The following is a 17,017-nucleotide window of genomic DNA, read 5'->3' on the forward strand; positions in this document are numbered from 1 at the left end:
TTCCCTACAATGACAAATGCAGTTGTGAAGAGAGAAATTACATTTATTATCGGAGCACGTTGAATCTATATATGAATGCAATCTAAGCATATATATATTGGATTCGTCTTTTCTTTTAATACAGTTACGCTGTATATTTTTTAAAGCATTTATACAGTCATAAATAAAGTCATAGTGACATTAATATTTTCTACAATGTTAACTACTGTTAACTCACGAAATCTAACTGTTCTTGAATTAATTTTCGTGTACTATGCGAAAAAATATACTTTCCTACTACACGATCAGCAATTATTATGCAATACACGAGCCATGTGTTGATCATTTTAAACATACATGTATATATCTATTAAGAAGCAATACTCCAAATGTAGTTGTAGAATCTATCATTGCTTCGTTACATCGAATGATAGGAAGTTTTTGAGTTTAGAATATAATTTACAGTATTCGGTGTGTTCCATCGTATATCAAAAGGAATCGATCGATTAACTAATTTATGCGTAATCAAAATCAAAATTGTTTTTATCGTGTGCTTAGCAATAAATTTGCCATTGCTGTTAAGATATGCATCATCAGTAACTACTTAACATTTTATTATAATTTTAGTACAGAATTGTTTGACATACTCGTGAAACATAAATCATTGGTACATATAAACGCATCATTCTTGTTGCGAGAGAAAGGTCGTATTTTCCAGATAGAGACACTTTTATGAAACTGTTAATTTGCAACGTGCATAGTATCGTCGATGTTATTATTATTGCAGAAGTTTTCAGTACTTTACACATTAACGTATATGTTAAAAATTATAGATATTGCAATATATGTATGTATAACATTCATGTAAAATTCGTATGAAATGAAAATATATTTTCAATGTAAACGATTCGTTTGTCCATGTATCGTGTGCATAACGTATTATTCGAATGAATAAGTAGATAGATAAAACAAAAAAGGAAATGCGTATTTGATAATTTTTGCCATCTCGAATCGATTTTGGCGCCATCCACTGCTGAGGTTATATAGAGGGAACACGCTTCTCGATCGGTAAGAAGATGATTCGATGAAGAGTAAAGAAAATCATAGTCGGCATCGAATCATAACGCAACAGGTTGGCAAGTATGTATATGTATACATGCATGGGTTCACATTATAGCGAATGACGTCACGATCGAGACAAAATAAAGGAAGAATCGAAGAACATACGAAGATCTTTGAAGTTAAATTAAATGTTAAAGAATTGTCGAAAAACCGATTCGATGGTAGAGTAGAGTGACTAGTAACGTATGGCGATTGGTGGGGTGTCTCATAGCCGAAGTCGAAGCCGAAGCCGATCGTGGTTTAGCGGAAGGTAGTTTTTCCACCTCTTTCAGTTGCTTGCTTCCACCTGGCACACCCGATTCGAACCGAAGCTCCCCGAGTGGACGAGTTAACGTGCCGGTCACCGTCGTGGCCTATTCTCTGAAACAACTATTGTTACTTTTCGTGTCCCATTTTATAGTGCAATCCGTAAGCTTTTCTTTTTTCATGTTCGTCGTCTTTTCTAAGCGCTAAGCTTCGACGAGCTTCTCTAGTCACGTCGGACATGAAAAGCGCGCTTTACATCGCGTTCAAAGTGCAGTGCAGTGCTTCTTAATGGAGTGTGCCGACATCGTGTAGCCACTTTCGTCGTGTTTCTCGTTACTCGCATAAGGTATGTTTGAATTTATTCGTTCCCTCGAGAACGTTTACACGAGATCGACCTCCGTTTATTGCAAGTAAATAATATACGATTCAGAACGACACAATTGTTCGCTGAAAGACGATATCTTGTTGGAAACGAAATTCTGACATCGCTAAGGAATCGCGTCCTTTTTTTTTGTCTTTAGATAAAACGGAAACAATACACGTTATACGTCATTTTATTACCGTATTACTACAACATTTGAAACAGACATTGATATACGTCGAATCTTGGAATATCTAACAAATTTCTATCACCATTTACTCTTCAATAGTCCACGTGCATATAAATTATTTGCCCATAAACGATATACGAAATAGATAAGACTGTTAGAAGGATTAAAAGAAGAATCAAATATCCATGATTCGCGTAATTGGAACTGCTACGCGTACATGTATCGTGAACTTTAAAGCGCGATAATAAGTAAACGAGATAAGACAGATTCGGATAAAAGTAATAATATCTCGTACGCGTTGGATCTTAAAATGTTTACTAAAAGATCGCGTATGTATCCTATTATACGTTCGATACGTTCCATTGTCGATTTGAATCGTTTTCCCCGGTATCGATGAAATATTAAATTCGCGTGTCTTTCCTCGGGATTCGGTTAGTGTAATCAGTGCAAGGAAACATGGGAAACGATGTTAGAAAATAGCTTATTTTCGAGATTTATTGAACGCTTGTTTCCCAGATCAGATAATACTAGGAAAGGAAAAGAAAAAGAAGACTTAAAAAACACGAAAAGAAATAGGATAGCGCGAAGATGCACACGTGGAAAGCGATTGTGACGTAAGGAGCCAAAGCTCAAACGAGCGTGGCGGGTAAACGGGAGGTAGGATTTCAGTGTTGTTGCACTATTAGGAAGTGCGAATCCGAGTTGTGTAAGAAGGTTCGTGGAATCGTTTGATTCACCTCTGCTGCAACGTATTGGAATCGGGAATTTTTTGTTTTCACTAGCTTCGAATAAAATCGTGATGGTTCGGAACGCGCGACGCACAATCGTACGCGTGTCGTTCGATCGCCCATTAAAGTCTCCCGTACCCGTAGGCAGTGCATACGCCGCTGGCCGTTCTCCGGATATTTTCAAAGTCAACGACTGCGACTCCTTTTCGCGCGTTCCATCCTTCAAGTTCAAGGGAGAACGTCGGACCAACTTCTCGCACCTTTTCCTTTATTTATATTCGCGTTCTTTGAGATATATGTATTTTCTTCGATTTTTTATACGCAGAATTGATTTACCACGAACAAAGACGGAAATGAAAGAAAAGAAGAAGAAAAAGTAAGAAACGCCGAACGGTTCGTCGACCCAGGAGTTATTCGTGCGAGTATAATCGAAACAAATTCATCCACGCCTTTTGTCGAACCAAGTCGATACTAGCGACGCGTGAACTGCAATTTTGTTGTATTCAATCGATACTTTTCGTCGAGTTTATAAACTCGAAGGTTCAACTTTCTTCGGCTCGATTTTATTCGATATCATTCTCTATGTACAATGCAATTTGATTCGGTCCGATTGGTTTCCTTTGGTATATCGTATCGTTACGGGGAAAATAAATCGCCAGAGTTGTTCGATAAGAGAAGAAAGATCAATCTCTTGGCGAGAATCCTCGATGGATGTTCTCGAAAGGTGTACGGCTCAGTGGTAGCAGCAGAAACTGCCTAACCCACTTTTGCGAACAGGTTTATGCTTGTGCTGCTTCCACTGTAACGGTGATCAGCCGGACATCATCATCGCACGTTGGAACGATTTTTCTCCGAATAGATTCACGTAAGAGGGTACGAATCTTACCGACATAGACTCTCAGCTGCTATACGGCGACTCGGGTGCAGCCATCCCGTCGTTGGAATTCCCATTTCTCTGCAGACATTCGTGCGTTTCTCGTATTATCTAAAATGTTATCGATAATACGTTGTACGACGTCTAGCCGATATCGTACTCGAGTTGTCTCCCTTTTCGTTCTGCAACACGAGTGCACAAAAACAGAAATAAAAAGAGAACGAGAGAAAGAAGAAAGTTTTGTTTTCTTTCAGGCGGAGTGCCGACAACCACGACTTGAGAGATGGTCATCGTCACGCGGGTAAGTATTATCGCAACAGCTTGTCATTTCACGCATTTTCTTCTCTGTTCTGGTCGATTAGTAAAAATCAATGTATCGAATACGCAAGACCGGGGAAGAAGAAAATTGAACGATGATCTATACGCGGCGTTCACACCATTATATTACCGCTTTCTTCGTCGCGTTCTTCGAAGACGGTCAGTAGGAATCTGTGACAAGTGAAAATGACGGAGATCGACCGTCTCCAGATTCTTTCTTCGCATGAAAAGTCATGCTCGAAGAATACACGGCGATTCTCTTTGCATCGAAGCAACGTTTCAACCTTCCGCTTATCGTTGATTATCCTTATTCCCCTATAAATCGACAGTTAGTCGTGCGAACGAAATTAAGAGTTGACGTATTCATTTAACGATATTCAACCAACACTCGTAGCTTACGTGAATAATTGTCGATGTTCCGACTGTGATCATCTGAAAAAGCCGAACAATTCCCGGATAATTACGAAATTGTACACCTCTCGGTACAACAATACCTTTTTCTATCGTGAATACAAAATCGACCAGTTTACCTTCGATACGCCATATTGTCCGTTGACATTCGTTTAAACACGATATTTCGATGAGAAAAGTCGATCGAAGAAAGATCGCTGTTTCAATCCTTCCGTATCGTCGTTGTTTTCCCTCGTAGGTCCATCCGATACGAGTAGAATGTGTATACCTTGAGTGAAAATCGGGATGCTGCTTCATACGTTCATCGTGATGCGTATTTCTTGTTCGCAAATCGTCTTGCCATCTGACGTTCCCGAAAAAAGATTCGATGCACCACCAATCGGTGGGCGTAGTTGGTGCAGGACAGCGCCACATCGCGAGACGTTGCCGTAACACGAAACGAGACGAATGGTCGGTTAATTAGGCATAGTTAACGGTCCTTCGTCACTTCGTATATGCCCTGAACAGCGGCTTAGCATTTCGCGCGAGCAAACCAGCCGTCGTATAACGGGACGCGAATCGTTTTACCGGACACGCGTTTGTACCCTCGATCGTATTCTATTCCTTCCCTGTGCCCGAGCACGCACGCGCCCGTCACTCATACGTGGTCATCTATATATCTTACCATCCGCTGTAACTCGACTTTGTCGATCGACCCTTCTCCGATCGAGAATCAACGTTTCGCGACTTCAGGGTGTCGGGGTACCGTAATCGCGAAAGAAAACGATGTTCGAAAATTTTCCGCCGTACGATTACAAGAGTTACGCGATTACAAGCTGTTTGCAGGATATCAGAAGAAACGCGATTCAAAGTTTTTTGTAGTCATAGACAGCCGAAAGTAAAATCGGCTGGCAAAAGAGGAGTTAAATTGAACGAAGGTTCGTTTCGAGGTAACGAATGGACAAGCTCTTCCGACAATCGGAACGTATACGAATATCAGGCACAGTCTGTGCGTTCATATAGATGTATGTATCTGTAGAGCATGGGCTAGTTTAGAGGTTCTCAAATTTTCTTTCATCCCAGTACGCACGTAGTTTTGCGACTATACTGCGTTCTATACCGGACCATTGCGTTGTCCGAACATGGACGAATCGCTCTGACGAAACGAGCTGTAAATCGCACGTTTTCGAGGGATAACGTGGCTCTGCTGTACCGCAGTTGCATGTAACACGAAATTAACGTTCTCTCGGTATCGGGAGAAGAAGTCACGGTTTGAGAATGGCTGCGCGATGCCCGTATAAACGCACCAAAACGGATGCATGGATGCGCGGAGGGCAGCCACGGACCAGCGATGCAAACGGTTACACGCGGAACTGTATAAGCGCATAAGTCTCGTGGAAATTTGGCGCACGTTAACCAATGAGTCCGACCGATATTTGTTCGATAGTTTTCGTTCGAACAAACGCCGATATAATGAAAGAATCGGAAAGAGCTTTGCCAGCCGACACGTTTAATGAGTTTACTTGACGGGAATCGACATAGTAGTACAGCTCGCCAAGACTTGTCGTTCGCTGGACTATATAAAATGAAAGCTCAAAGGGCGATCGATCACGTCGTGCTGTGCATAAAACCGTGTCACCGGAAGCCGGAATAATACCTACCCGTTTGCTTGCCTAATTACATTATGGTATCGAACGAATCAGCGGCAGAAACGTTCAGGTTCAAAACGAACGAGGACTTTGATGCGCCTCGATCTAATCGATCCATCGTAAAAACTAGTGCTCGTGGTACGAGCCACGAATTCTCATAGTAAGTTTCGGATGTCACGATTACGTTTAGATCGAGCTTGTTTAAATATCAACCGCGTAAAGAAATTCATGATCTCTCTCGGCTTTAGTTTTTCCTTCTATCGTGCAGTGGTTGCGCTACTACGACTAGAAAAATTTGACTGTCAGAAACGAACTTTTACTCGGTGCTTTTATTGTCTTTATTCGTACTGTTAACATTTGACTATGTTGCGCGCGACGTTTTCAGCCGCTCGAAACTCGATCCTTCGCAATCACGAATGCTAATACAGATTTAACCATAAAGCGAAGAATAAGAGGAAAAGGAGAGAGAAAAAGAAAACGGCACGTTCGTTGATGACATTTATTGGATATTATTTGAAAGTTCGCGCGTAAGCGTCATTATATTCGCGACCAGTCCAAAATAAAAGACATAAATTACTGATAAAAGAAATTACTTTGCAGGGAGATTACATATGGATCGAACCAATCTCAGGGAGAGAATTTGACGTTGCGATCGGAGCACGAGTAATTTCTGCAGAAGGTAGACGTATTCAAGTGAAAGACGACGATAACAAGGTAATCGTTACCTACTTTCCGCGTCTACCGAATTTCTCAACTCATTAAAAAGTTCTTGCTCGTTTCTATTGTTCATCGACAAATTTACATGCAAATATACGACACCGATAATTAAGAAAATACTGATTACGTTTTAGTAATAAACACTAAAATTTCCAGGAACAATGGCTAACTCCGGAAAGGCGAATAAAGGCGATGCATGCCACTTCTGTGCAAGGTGTAGAAGATATGATCAGCTTAGGAGACCTCCATGAAGCGGGCATTCTAAGGAATTTGTTGATCCGCTACAACGAGAATCTCATATACGTAAGCGATCCTGATTCTGCGGTAGCATCCTCGAGCTGTATAGCTGTTATACCCAAACGGTCGTAATATCTTAAGCTATCGCTTTTTGCACAGACCTACACGGGTTCCATTCTAGTGGCTGTGAATCCGTATCAGATATTGCCTATTTATACCGCGGAACAAATCAAACTGTACAAGGATCGCAAAATCGGAGAGCTGCCACCACATATATTCGCCATCGGAGACAATAGTTACGCGCATATGAATCGATATGGTCAAGATCAGTGCATAGTGATCAGGTATTGATCTCGCAGCTTTCTTCTTCACCGTTAAATACTTCGGGCGGCTCTCTTCTTTTCCTATACTTTTCTATCTAGAAATGGTTTGTCATATCCACGAATATTTGTGTCTTAGCGGCGAAAGCGGAGCCGGCAAAACGGAAAGTACGAAACTAATTTTGCAATATTTGGCAGCGATTAGCGGCAAGCATTCTTGGATCGAACAGCAAATTTTGGAAGCGAATCCCATCTTGGAAGGTAAGCCATTCTCAAATGTTAAACAAAGATTAATGTTATTAACCCGATGCTTTCGCTTCATAGCATTCGGTAATGCTAAAACCGTACGAAACGACAATTCGTCTCGTTTTGGAAAGTATATCGACATTCACTTCAACGAACAAGGGGTAATAGAAGGAGCGAAAATCGAGCAATACTTGCTGGAGAAATCGCGTATAGTCTCGCAAAGTCTGGACGAGCGAAATTATCATGTATTTTATTGTATGCTGGCTGGTCTATCGAAAGAAGAGAAGCAAAAGTTGGAACTGGAAGATGCCTCTTCGTACAAATATTTAACAGGGGTAACGTTTTAATTACATTCATGTAAGCAAAACAATTGCGTTATCCAATTTGTCGTTGGTCGTTTCCGCTGCTCAGGGAGGTAGTATCACGTGCGAAGGTCGAGACGACGCTGCAGAGTTTGCCGACATCAGATCAGCAATGAAGGTTCTGTTGTTTTCCGACGCAGAGATATGGGAGATACTTAAGTTGCTTGCTGCCCTATTACACATGGGAAATGTCAAGTATAGAGCTACTGTCGTAGGTAAGCCTCATTATTCAAGCCTCATTATTCAAGCCTCATTATTTCTACTAGTACAAATGCACATTTACCCTTTCAGATAATTTGGACGCTACTGAAATTCCAGAACAAACAAACGTTCAGAGGGTAGCGCATCTGCTGGGCGTACCTGTTCAGTCTTTGATTGATGCTCTTACCCGCAAAACGATATTCGCTCACGGTGAGACTGTTGTAAGTAAGGAATAATTCGCGTTACGTTCCGATATACAGGACGATAAACACGAAATGTTACTGCGGTAATCAGAGAAAAATATTTCTCAACTAATCTAAATCGTAATGTGTGCGCAGGTTTCCACGTTGTCCAGGGATCAATCGGTGGATATCAGAGATGCGTTCGTTAAGGGTATATACGGACGTTTGTTCGTGCATATCGTGAAAAAGATAAACGAAGCAATTTATAGGCCCAAGAATACATCAAGAAGCGCTATCGGTGTATTGGATATATTCGGCTTTGAAAATTTCAGTCACAATAGTTTTGAACAATTTTGCATCAATTATGCCAACGAAAATCTACAACAATTTTTCGTACAACATATATTTAAGCTCGAACAAGAAGAATACAATCACGAAGGTATTAACTGGCAGCACATCGAGTTCGTCGACAATCAAGATGCACTCGATTTAATAGCTATCAAACAGCTGAATATCATGGCTTTAATCGATGAAGAATCAAAATTTCCCAAAGGCACGGACCAAACCATGTTAGCTAAGATACACAAAACTCATGGAACCCATCGAAATTATTTGAAACCAAAATCAGATATCAATACCTCTTTCGGCTTAAATCACTTCGCCGGTGTCGTGTTCTATGATACTAGGAGCTTTCTCGAGAAGAACAGAGATACGTTCAGTGCTGATTTGTTGCAACTAATTCATATATCATCGAACAAGTTTCTCCAAGCATGTTTCGCCGAGGATATAGGTATGGGATCGGAAACCAGAAAAAGAGCACCTACATTGTCCACTCAGTTCAAAAAGTCATTAGATTCTCTAATGAAAACGTTGTGCAGTTGTCAGCCTTTTTTCATCAGGTGCATAAAACCGAATGAATACAAGAAACCGATGATGTTTGACAGAGGTCTCTGCTGTCGACAATTGAGATACTCCGGAATGATGGAAACGATTCGAATTCGTAGAGCAGGTTATCCGATTAGACACTCCTTTCCGGAATTTGTTGAAAGATATCGATTTCTGATTCCCGGTATACCTCCAGCACATAAAGTCGACTGTCGCGCGGTTACGTCGAAAATCTGTCACATAGTGTTAGGAAGATCCGATTATCAACTCGGACACACGAAGGTGTTTCTAAAAGACGCTCATGACTTGTTCTTAGAGCAGGAGCGTGATCGCGTTCTGACGCGAAAGATTCTAATACTTCAACGTAACATACGTGGTTGGGTTTACAGAAGAAGGTTTCTTCGTATGAGAGCCGCCGCAACGGTTGTTCAAAAGTATTGGAGGGGTTATGCACAACGGCAAAGATATAAACGTATGCGTATCGGTTATATGCGACTTCAAGCGCTAATCAGATCACGAGTGTTATCGCACAGATTTAGGCATCTCAGAGGACACATAGTCGCTCTTCAGGCTCGAGCTAGGGGCTATTTGGTTCGTAAAATGTATCAAAAGAAATTGTGGGCAATTGTTAAGATACAAGCTCACGTTCGAAGATTGATCGCACAAAGACGCTACAAAAAGATTAAGTACGAATATCGGTTGCATGTCGAGGCGTTGAGGCTGCGAAAGAAGGAAGAGCGAGAATTAAAGGATCAAGGAAATAAACGAGCGAAAGAAATCGCCGAGCAAAACTACAGAGAACGAATGCAAGAGTTGGAAAGAAAAGAAATAGAGATGGAGCTAGAAGATCGGCGGAGAATGGAGATAAAAAAGAATCTCATAAATGATGCTGCAAAAAAACAGGATGAACCGGTCGACGATAGCAAATTGGTCGAAGCGATGTTTGATTTTCTGCCGGATTCAAGTAGCGAAGCTCCCACTCCTGCCAGGGAAACTTCTGTGTTCAACGATCTACCGGCTCCAAAGGCGGATCAACAGGAGATCATCAGTCCTGTTCAGACAGCATCGGAGGATGAGGAAGATTTGTCTGAGTTCAAGTTTCAAAAATTCGCGGCAACCTATTTCCAAGGAAACATCACGCATCAGTATTCGAGAAAGCCATTAAAACATCCACTGTTGCCTTTGCACACACAAGGAGATCAACTGGCTGCACAAGCATTATGGATTACGATTCTCCGTTTCACCGGGGACTTACCTGAGCCCAGATTTCATACTATGGACAGGGACACGACATCGGTCATGTCAAAGGTGACAGCGACGCTTGGTCGTAATTTTATACGAAGCAAAGAGTTTCAAGAGGCTCAAATGATGGGCGTAGATCCGGAGACTTTTCTCAGGCAGAAACCGCGCTCGATAAGACACAAGCTGGTCTCATTGACGTTAAAACGGAAAAATAAATTGGGCGAAGATGTAAGGCGAAAGTTGCAAGAGGATGAATACACGGCAGATAGCTATCAGTCCTGGTTGGAAGCGAGGCCCACTTCGAATCTTGAGAAACTTCATTTCATTATCGGTCACGGAATACTACGCGCGGAACTAAGGGACGAAATATACTGTCAAATATGTAAACAACTGACGAACAATCCTTCCAAGTCGTCACACGCTCGCGGTTGGATCTTGCTTTCATTATGCGTGGGGTGTTTCGCACCGTCTGAGAAGTTTGTCAATTATTTACGTGCATTCATCAGGGAAGGACCACCTGGATACGCGCCGTATTGCGAGGATCGGCTAAAGAGAACCTTCAATAACGGAACTCGTAATCAACCACCGAGTTGGTTGGAACTTCAAGCGACAAAGTCGAAGAAGCCAATCATGTTACCAATTACATTTATGGACGGTAACACTAAGACGTTACTCGCTGATTCCGCAACCACGGCCAGGGAGCTGTGCAATCAGCTGTCTGATAAGATATCATTGCGCGATCAGTTCGGCTTCTCCCTTTATATCGCGTTATTTGATAAAGTATCTTCGCTGGGTAGCGGTGGAGATCACGTAATGGACGCCATCTCTCAGTGTGAGCAGTATGCCAAGGAACAAGGTGCTCAAGAACGAAACGCTCCGTGGAGGTTGTTCTTTAGGAAAGAAATATTCGCGCCTTGGCACGAACCAACCGAAGACCAAGTTGCTACCAATTTAATTTACCAACAGGTGGTTAGAGGGGTGAAATTCGGGGAGTATCGTTGTGATAAAGAAGAAGATTTAGCGATGATCGCCGCTCAACAATACTACATCGAATATCACACTGACATGAACGTTGACAGGCTGTATACTCTTTTGCCAAATTACATTCCGGATTACTGCCTGACAGGTATCGACAAGGCGATCGACAGATGGGGACATCTTGTTCTACAAGCGTATAAGAAGGTGATAGCTCTGAAAAAATCTCGATGTCTTTGCATATATTTTAATTTGCACGTATGTAGACTTTTTTTTTTTATCAACAATGACGGAACATTTCTTTTTACAGAGTTATTATTTAAAGGAAAAGGTACCTGCTTTACGCGTTAAAGAAGATATCGTCGGCTATGCCAAATTTAAATGGCCATTGCTCTTTTCTCGCTTCTACGAAGCATATAGAAATTCCGGCCCAAATTTGCCGAAGAACGACGTTATCATAGCCGTGAATTGGACCGGAGTGTATGTCGTAGACGATCAAGAACAAGTACTTCTCGAATTGTCGTTTCCCGAAATCACCACCGTGTCTAGTCAAAAGTACGTGTAGCTTTTAACAGACACATGTATCTCCGTTACACCTGCTACATCTCATAATTTTCTCTTTTCGTTTTATCTTTTTGACTTCATTGTGATTTTCAGAACGAATAAAATGTTCACGCAAACCTTTAACTTATCAACGGTGCGAGGAGAAGAGTTTACTTTCCAAAGCCCCAACGCCGAAGATATTCGCGATCTAGTGGTATACTTTTTAGAAGGTTTGAAGAAGCGTAGTAAATACGTTATTGCTTTGCAAGATTACAAAGCACCCGGCGAAGGTTCGTCGTTCTTGACATTTCAAAAGGGGGATCTTATTATTCTGGAGGATGAAAGTACCGGCGAAACTGTCCTTAATTCGGGATGGTGCATTGGCACGTGTGAAAGAACTGGCGAAAAAGGCGATTTTCCAGCCGAAACAGTTTATGTTTTGCCTTCGCTGACAAAACCTCCAACCGATATCTTGGTAATATTAGCATATCTTTTCTGCGCGATATTGTCATTCCGTTGTAACCTGTCATTTTACTTACATAAACGAATTTAGCCCGATAATCGATTCTTTTTTCAGTCCTTATTCAGTATCGAAGGAACGGAAAATGGCCGAAAATTATATCCGCAGCAAGTGAACGGAGTAGAATCTCGTGACAAACCTCACACTCTCTTAGAATACGCTATCGATCATTTTCGGTAAGTGTCTGCTACTAAATGCATAACAAACATTTTATGCGCGTGATCAAGAAATAACAAAATAGACGTTTTACTTATTACAGGACACCACCAAAGAGGACAATGTCGAAGGCGTTGACCCTGACGACAGCGAGACGCGGCCACACTGATGAGTTGTGGCATCATTCTAGAGATCCTATCAAACAGCCTCTCTTAAAAAAATTGATATCCAAAGAAGAATTAGCAGAAGAAGCGTGTTTTGCTTTCAACGCTATATTAAAATACATGGGTGATCTGCCAACTAAAAGACCGCGAATTGGCAACGAGTACACCGATCTCATTTTTGATGGGCCATTAAAGAATGAAATTCTTCGAGACGAAATTTATTGTCAAATCATGAAGCAACTAACCGATAATCGGAACCGTGTAAGCGAAGAGCGTGGTTGGGAGCTAATGTGGCTCGCCACTGGTCTCTTCACTTGCAGCCAAAGTCTTTTGAAGGTAGAAAATCGTGTTCAAATGATATTCGTAACAGATACCGTCAGTGAAATATATTCGTTCAATTCATGCCTATTTCTGCCCATTGATAGGAACTAACTCTTTTTTTACGTACAAGACGGCATCCCATATCTCAAGACTCTCTACAGAGGTTACAAAAAACTTTACGTAACGGTCAGAGAAAGTATCCTCCGCACCAAGTAGAAGTCGAAGCTATACAACACAAAACAACCCAAATATTTCATAAAGTTTATTTCCCCGATGATACGGACGAAGTGCGTATTCTTTAAGCAACAATTATTTAATTTTATTCGTTCTACGAATAAGTATTGGACACGCAACGATTATTTCTTAACTTGTTTTATACACAGGCATTCGAAGTGGATTCATCAACAAGAGCGAAAGATTTTTGCCAGAACATCGCGCAAAGACTGAATTTAAGATCTGCAGAAGGATTCAGTCTGTTTGTAAAGATCGCGGACAAGGTCATTTCAGTTCCAGAAGGCGATTTTTTTTTTGATTTTGTTCGACATTTGACGGATTGGATAAGGAAAGCTCGTCCATCTCGAGATGGTATATCTTTATGATTTTTCATAAACAAAAGTGCAATGCAATTATCAAAAGGTTTGTTTGTTTTGCTTAGGTGTATCACCCCAGTTTACGTATCAAGTGTTTTTTATGAAGAAACTATGGACCAACACTGTTCCTGGAAAAGATAGAAATGCAGACCTTATTTTCCACTTTCACCAAGAGCTTCCTAAATTATTAAGAGGTAAAAACTAGGTTTCGTTTCTCTGATGATTTGCAATTGGACTCATTCAATATTATTATTTGTTCGATCATTTTGTGCGATTATACGTATCATATTCTTCTCTCTATAGGATATCATAAATGTACTAAAGAAGAAGCATCGAGATTAGCAGCATTGGTATACAGAGTCCGTTTTGGCGAGAGTAAACAGGAACTTCAAGCGATTCCGTAAGTGAATATACAGTATGTACAGTAATCTGTGCGTACAAACATATATTTAAAAAAGTAACGTAATATGGATTTCTCTAGGCAAATGTTAAGGGAACTTATACCCGGAGATTTAGTAAAGGTACAAAGCTCCAATGACTGGAAAAGATCTATAATAGCAGCGTACAATCAAGATGCCGGTAAGATACTGTTTTAATCATGTTTTAGCATATTATCTAAATTTAAGCAGTGCGAAAGTACAAAGTAAATACTTTCAAATAGGTATGAGCCCAGAAGATGCCAAAATAACATTTTTGAAAATTGTTTATCGATGGCCAACCTTTGGTTCAGCGTTTTTCGAAGTTAAACAAAGTACAGAACCAAATTATCCAGAATTGTTGTTAATTGCTATAAATAAGCACGGTGTAAGCCTCATACATCCGCAAACGAAAGTAAGTAAACGAACTATTTTTTATCTTTATTTACTTAGAAATTGTAATTAATAAAATATTTACCACGAATATTTATGTTTCTAGGACATACTAATAACACATCCTTTTACCAGAATCTCAAATTGGTCATCCGGTAATACTTATTTTCATATGACGATTGGAAATTTAGTCCGCGGTTCGAAATTACTATGTGAAACTTCTCTCGGATATAAAATGGACGATCTTTTAACTTCGTATATTTCGTTAATGCTCACAAATATGAATAAACAACGTACGATACGGATAAATTAAATGCACTCGTATTCGACCATGTTGATTCGTCGTTGTTATTCGTAAAATTAAACGTGCGCAAAATGGCAGAATAAAGTTGTGAAATATAAAGGAGAAAGAAACATCAAACAGTTCGACGATTGTAATTAAAAATTTTCATTTTACAATGCTCATCACTTTTGATTTCTACGGAAAAATTAATTTATACGGTAATTTATCTCGATATAACAATAATTTCTGTAACTATAGGTACGCGCGAAAAATGCAATTTTTTACATCAAGAGTGTTGATCAGCACAATAACAACAAATTTCATATAATAAGGAACGTTTTACACATATGTTTTTGTTATAAAATTTTTATTATATATATATATCTGTGTTATATATATTCGCGTTACCGTTACATATTCATCGTCACAATTGTTGCAACGACTGAGAACATAAAGGGGATCATAGTGCACGTGTACACAAGTAATTAGTCAAAAAAATTTGTATATGATTTATTTACAAATAAGATTTTCATATAATTTTGTAAAATATTGTTTTAATATGTAGGAGATATAATGAGTAAACTTAACGTTCAAACGTACTTTATTGTTTCAAAACAAAGAAAAAATTATGCATAACTAATATTATGTGTGACCGGAAATATTATTCCATATCCACGAAATATTAATAAAAAATTAAGAACTTACGTTTGAACGTATACTTACAATAGTTTTTCAATGTAATGAATCATGATGATTACTCAATGATTATCCGTCCACTGATACGTGTAAGGATGTAATTATTATTAACTCGCAATTTATTACTGTGAATAAAGATAATCGTGTTCTTCAGGTACTTGGTGCAAATTTTAATCGTGGGTAAATTCCCATGGTATACATGTACCGACATTCCTCTTTTACAATGGATCTCTTCAGGAAGACAATTCCCAAAGCGATGCTATCTCGCTTCCTGCTGCAAATAATTATATTCGATGGTATCTAGCGAAAAAATCCTGTACTGATTCGACCAAGTCAAGGAGTCAAGAAACGAACTGTTCATAGCTGATAAATTTTAGTTTGCATATTAACAAAATTTCGCTACTTCTACTAATATTTCTAATTAATCAGTTTCCTGATTAAATATAAAGAGACGTGCAATCCTTCCTTGGGTGCAACATTTCTTTTTCTAATACATTCGTCGTGAATGTTTAATAGCACAATCGTTACAATTATGTATCTCTATCTCCGAATCTTGGGACTTGGAAATAATGTATAGGTCATAGAGTAAAGACTTTATTATATAAATCTTTCCAATTTATTGTAAAACATAGAGAGGCATAAAAACGTATATACTTAGAAATTTTTTTTTTTTGTGTCACCCTTTAAAATGCACCGATACATATTGTATTTTCGCGCGAACAAGCATATTGTCGTCTCTGTGGATATCAAGAATTTCGATGGAAAAATCAAGATATCTATAGTCAGTGAGATTAATAGAAAGCGTGCATAACATTTGCTCTATGTTAAAAAAGCAATTGAAGATTTCATTGACGAAATAATACAAGTTACAAAAATAAATAACCGTCGGTAAGATAAAATCATGATAGTTTGTTAGCGCACAAAATCAACCAAACTAGTGCACTACGATTACAACAGGATATTAACGATTCTTTTCTCCCATGTTCTGTATCGTATAAATAGCTTCACAAAATTAACGTGATCGTTTGTCCAAAGTATTACACGAGTTGTGTGTTACGAGGCAAATGCGATTACAACGTTTAATAAATATCGTATCAGTGTACCACGTGAAGTATCGAAATCATTTGAAATATTCAAAATATTCAGAACACTATGATAGAATAAAAATGATATAATTGATGAGAAACATCAGTTGATTCGTACAACATGATTTCTGACTTTGGATTTTCCCTTCTCTTTGAATATTCGTTCGACATTTGCCTCGTGCACAATTTATCTCGCATCTTGGTCGATATTCGCGAATTACCTAACTTTCTTGACAAAATGAAAACAAATGTTTCGAAAACTGTTCAATTCTAAAATTTTTATAAATGTAAAAAATGTCAGCCAGAGCACGCTAAAAACTATTCATGTACATATATGCTATATATCGCATGCAGTGCGATATTTCTGATTTCACGGTTAATTTCAAACAAGACTTCTTCGATAACGAGACCGATGTTTCAAGAACAAATCAGCAGTAATCGACGAGAAATATACAACCACTTCCAGCAATTGATATGCAATTGCACGGTCTAAACCGTTAAATTTCGTTGGCTAGTCCAATATAACGGAGGGATGTAATAACGTGTTTTATTTTGGCGTTGAACGAACGAACAAATTTTCGAGTTTATCCCCCCCCCCCCCCCCCCCCCCCCCCCCCCCCCCCCTT

The 17,017-nt window shown here is 39.5% G+C and overlaps 2 protein-coding genes across 5 annotated transcripts; one reads left to right on the forward strand and one right to left on the reverse strand.

The window, feature by feature from the left end:
* The first annotated feature begins 1,309 nt into the window (after positions 1-1,309).
* ck (unconventional myosin-VIIa ck) lies at positions 1,310-14,897 on the forward strand. Of its 3 annotated transcripts, none has more exons than XM_017899847.1 (21): positions 1,310-1,351; positions 3,755-3,801; positions 6,458-6,571; positions 6,731-6,877; positions 6,971-7,155; positions 7,271-7,392; positions 7,456-7,712; positions 7,789-7,954; positions 8,031-8,161; positions 8,279-11,431; positions 11,535-11,779; positions 11,882-12,242; positions 12,345-12,463; positions 12,547-12,943; positions 13,033-13,215; positions 13,312-13,513; positions 13,584-13,712; positions 13,822-13,918; positions 14,000-14,097; positions 14,180-14,349; positions 14,434-14,897. In XM_017899847.1, exons 2-21 carry the CDS (start codon positions 3,784-3,786, stop codon positions 14,638-14,640), a joined length of 6,501 nt encoding a protein of 2,166 aa, XP_017755336.1. In that variant the 5' UTR covers positions 1,310-1,351; positions 3,755-3,783; the 3' UTR covers positions 14,641-14,897. The 3 variants fall into 3 exon arrangements, with proteins under 3 accessions (XP_017755336.1, XP_017755333.1, XP_017755335.1); XM_017899844.1 differs by lacking the exon at positions 1,310-1,351 and adding an exon at positions 1,460-1,693; XM_017899846.1 differs by lacking the exon at positions 1,310-1,351 and adding an exon at positions 2,575-2,612.
* LOC108547357 (uncharacterized) lies at positions 1,386-4,856 on the reverse strand. 2 transcript variants are annotated; one of them, XM_017899848.1, is made up of 4 exons: positions 4,349-4,856; positions 4,218-4,250; positions 3,513-3,682; positions 1,386-1,461 (listed from the first exon to the last, which is right to left on the reverse strand). In XM_017899848.1, exons 1-3 carry the CDS (start codon positions 4,641-4,643, stop codon positions 3,645-3,647), a joined length of 366 nt encoding a protein of 121 aa, XP_017755337.1. In that variant the 5' UTR covers positions 4,644-4,856; the 3' UTR covers positions 1,386-1,461; positions 3,513-3,644. The 2 variants fall into 2 exon arrangements, with proteins under 2 accessions (XP_017755337.1, XP_017755338.1); XM_017899849.1 differs by having other exon boundaries at positions 1,417-1,454.
* Positions 14,898-17,017: the final 2,120 nt, after the last annotated feature.

Source organism: Eufriesea mexicana, unplaced genomic scaffold (genome assembly GCF_001483705.2).
Source record: "Eufriesea mexicana isolate 0111107269 unplaced genomic scaffold, ASM148370v2 scaffold994, whole genome shotgun sequence".
NCBI classification, from domain to species: Eukaryota; Metazoa; Arthropoda; class Insecta; order Hymenoptera; family Apidae; genus Eufriesea; species Eufriesea mexicana.

Coding starts and splice junctions, on each gene's coding strand:
- LOC108547357 (XM_017899848.1), bottom strand. CDS start 4,643: ATGTGGCGCTGTCCTGCACCAACTACGCCCACCGATTGGTGGTGCATC. Junction 4,251..4,348: donor GACAATATGGCGTATCGAAG/GTAAACTGGTCG, acceptor CGGCTTTTTCAG/ATGATCACAGTCGGAACATC. Junction 3,683..4,217: donor GAACATCGACAATTATTCAC/GTAAGCTACGAG, acceptor CTCGTGTTGCAG/AACGAAAAGGGAGACAACTC.
- ck (XM_017899847.1), top strand. Junction 7,156..7,270: donor GATCAGTGCATAGTGATCAG/GTATTGATCTCG, acceptor TTTGTGTCTTAG/CGGCGAAAGCGGAGCCGGCA. Junction 8,162..8,278: donor TCGCTCACGGTGAGACTGTT/GTAAGTAAGGAA, acceptor ATGTGTGCGCAG/GTTTCCACGTTGTCCAGGGA.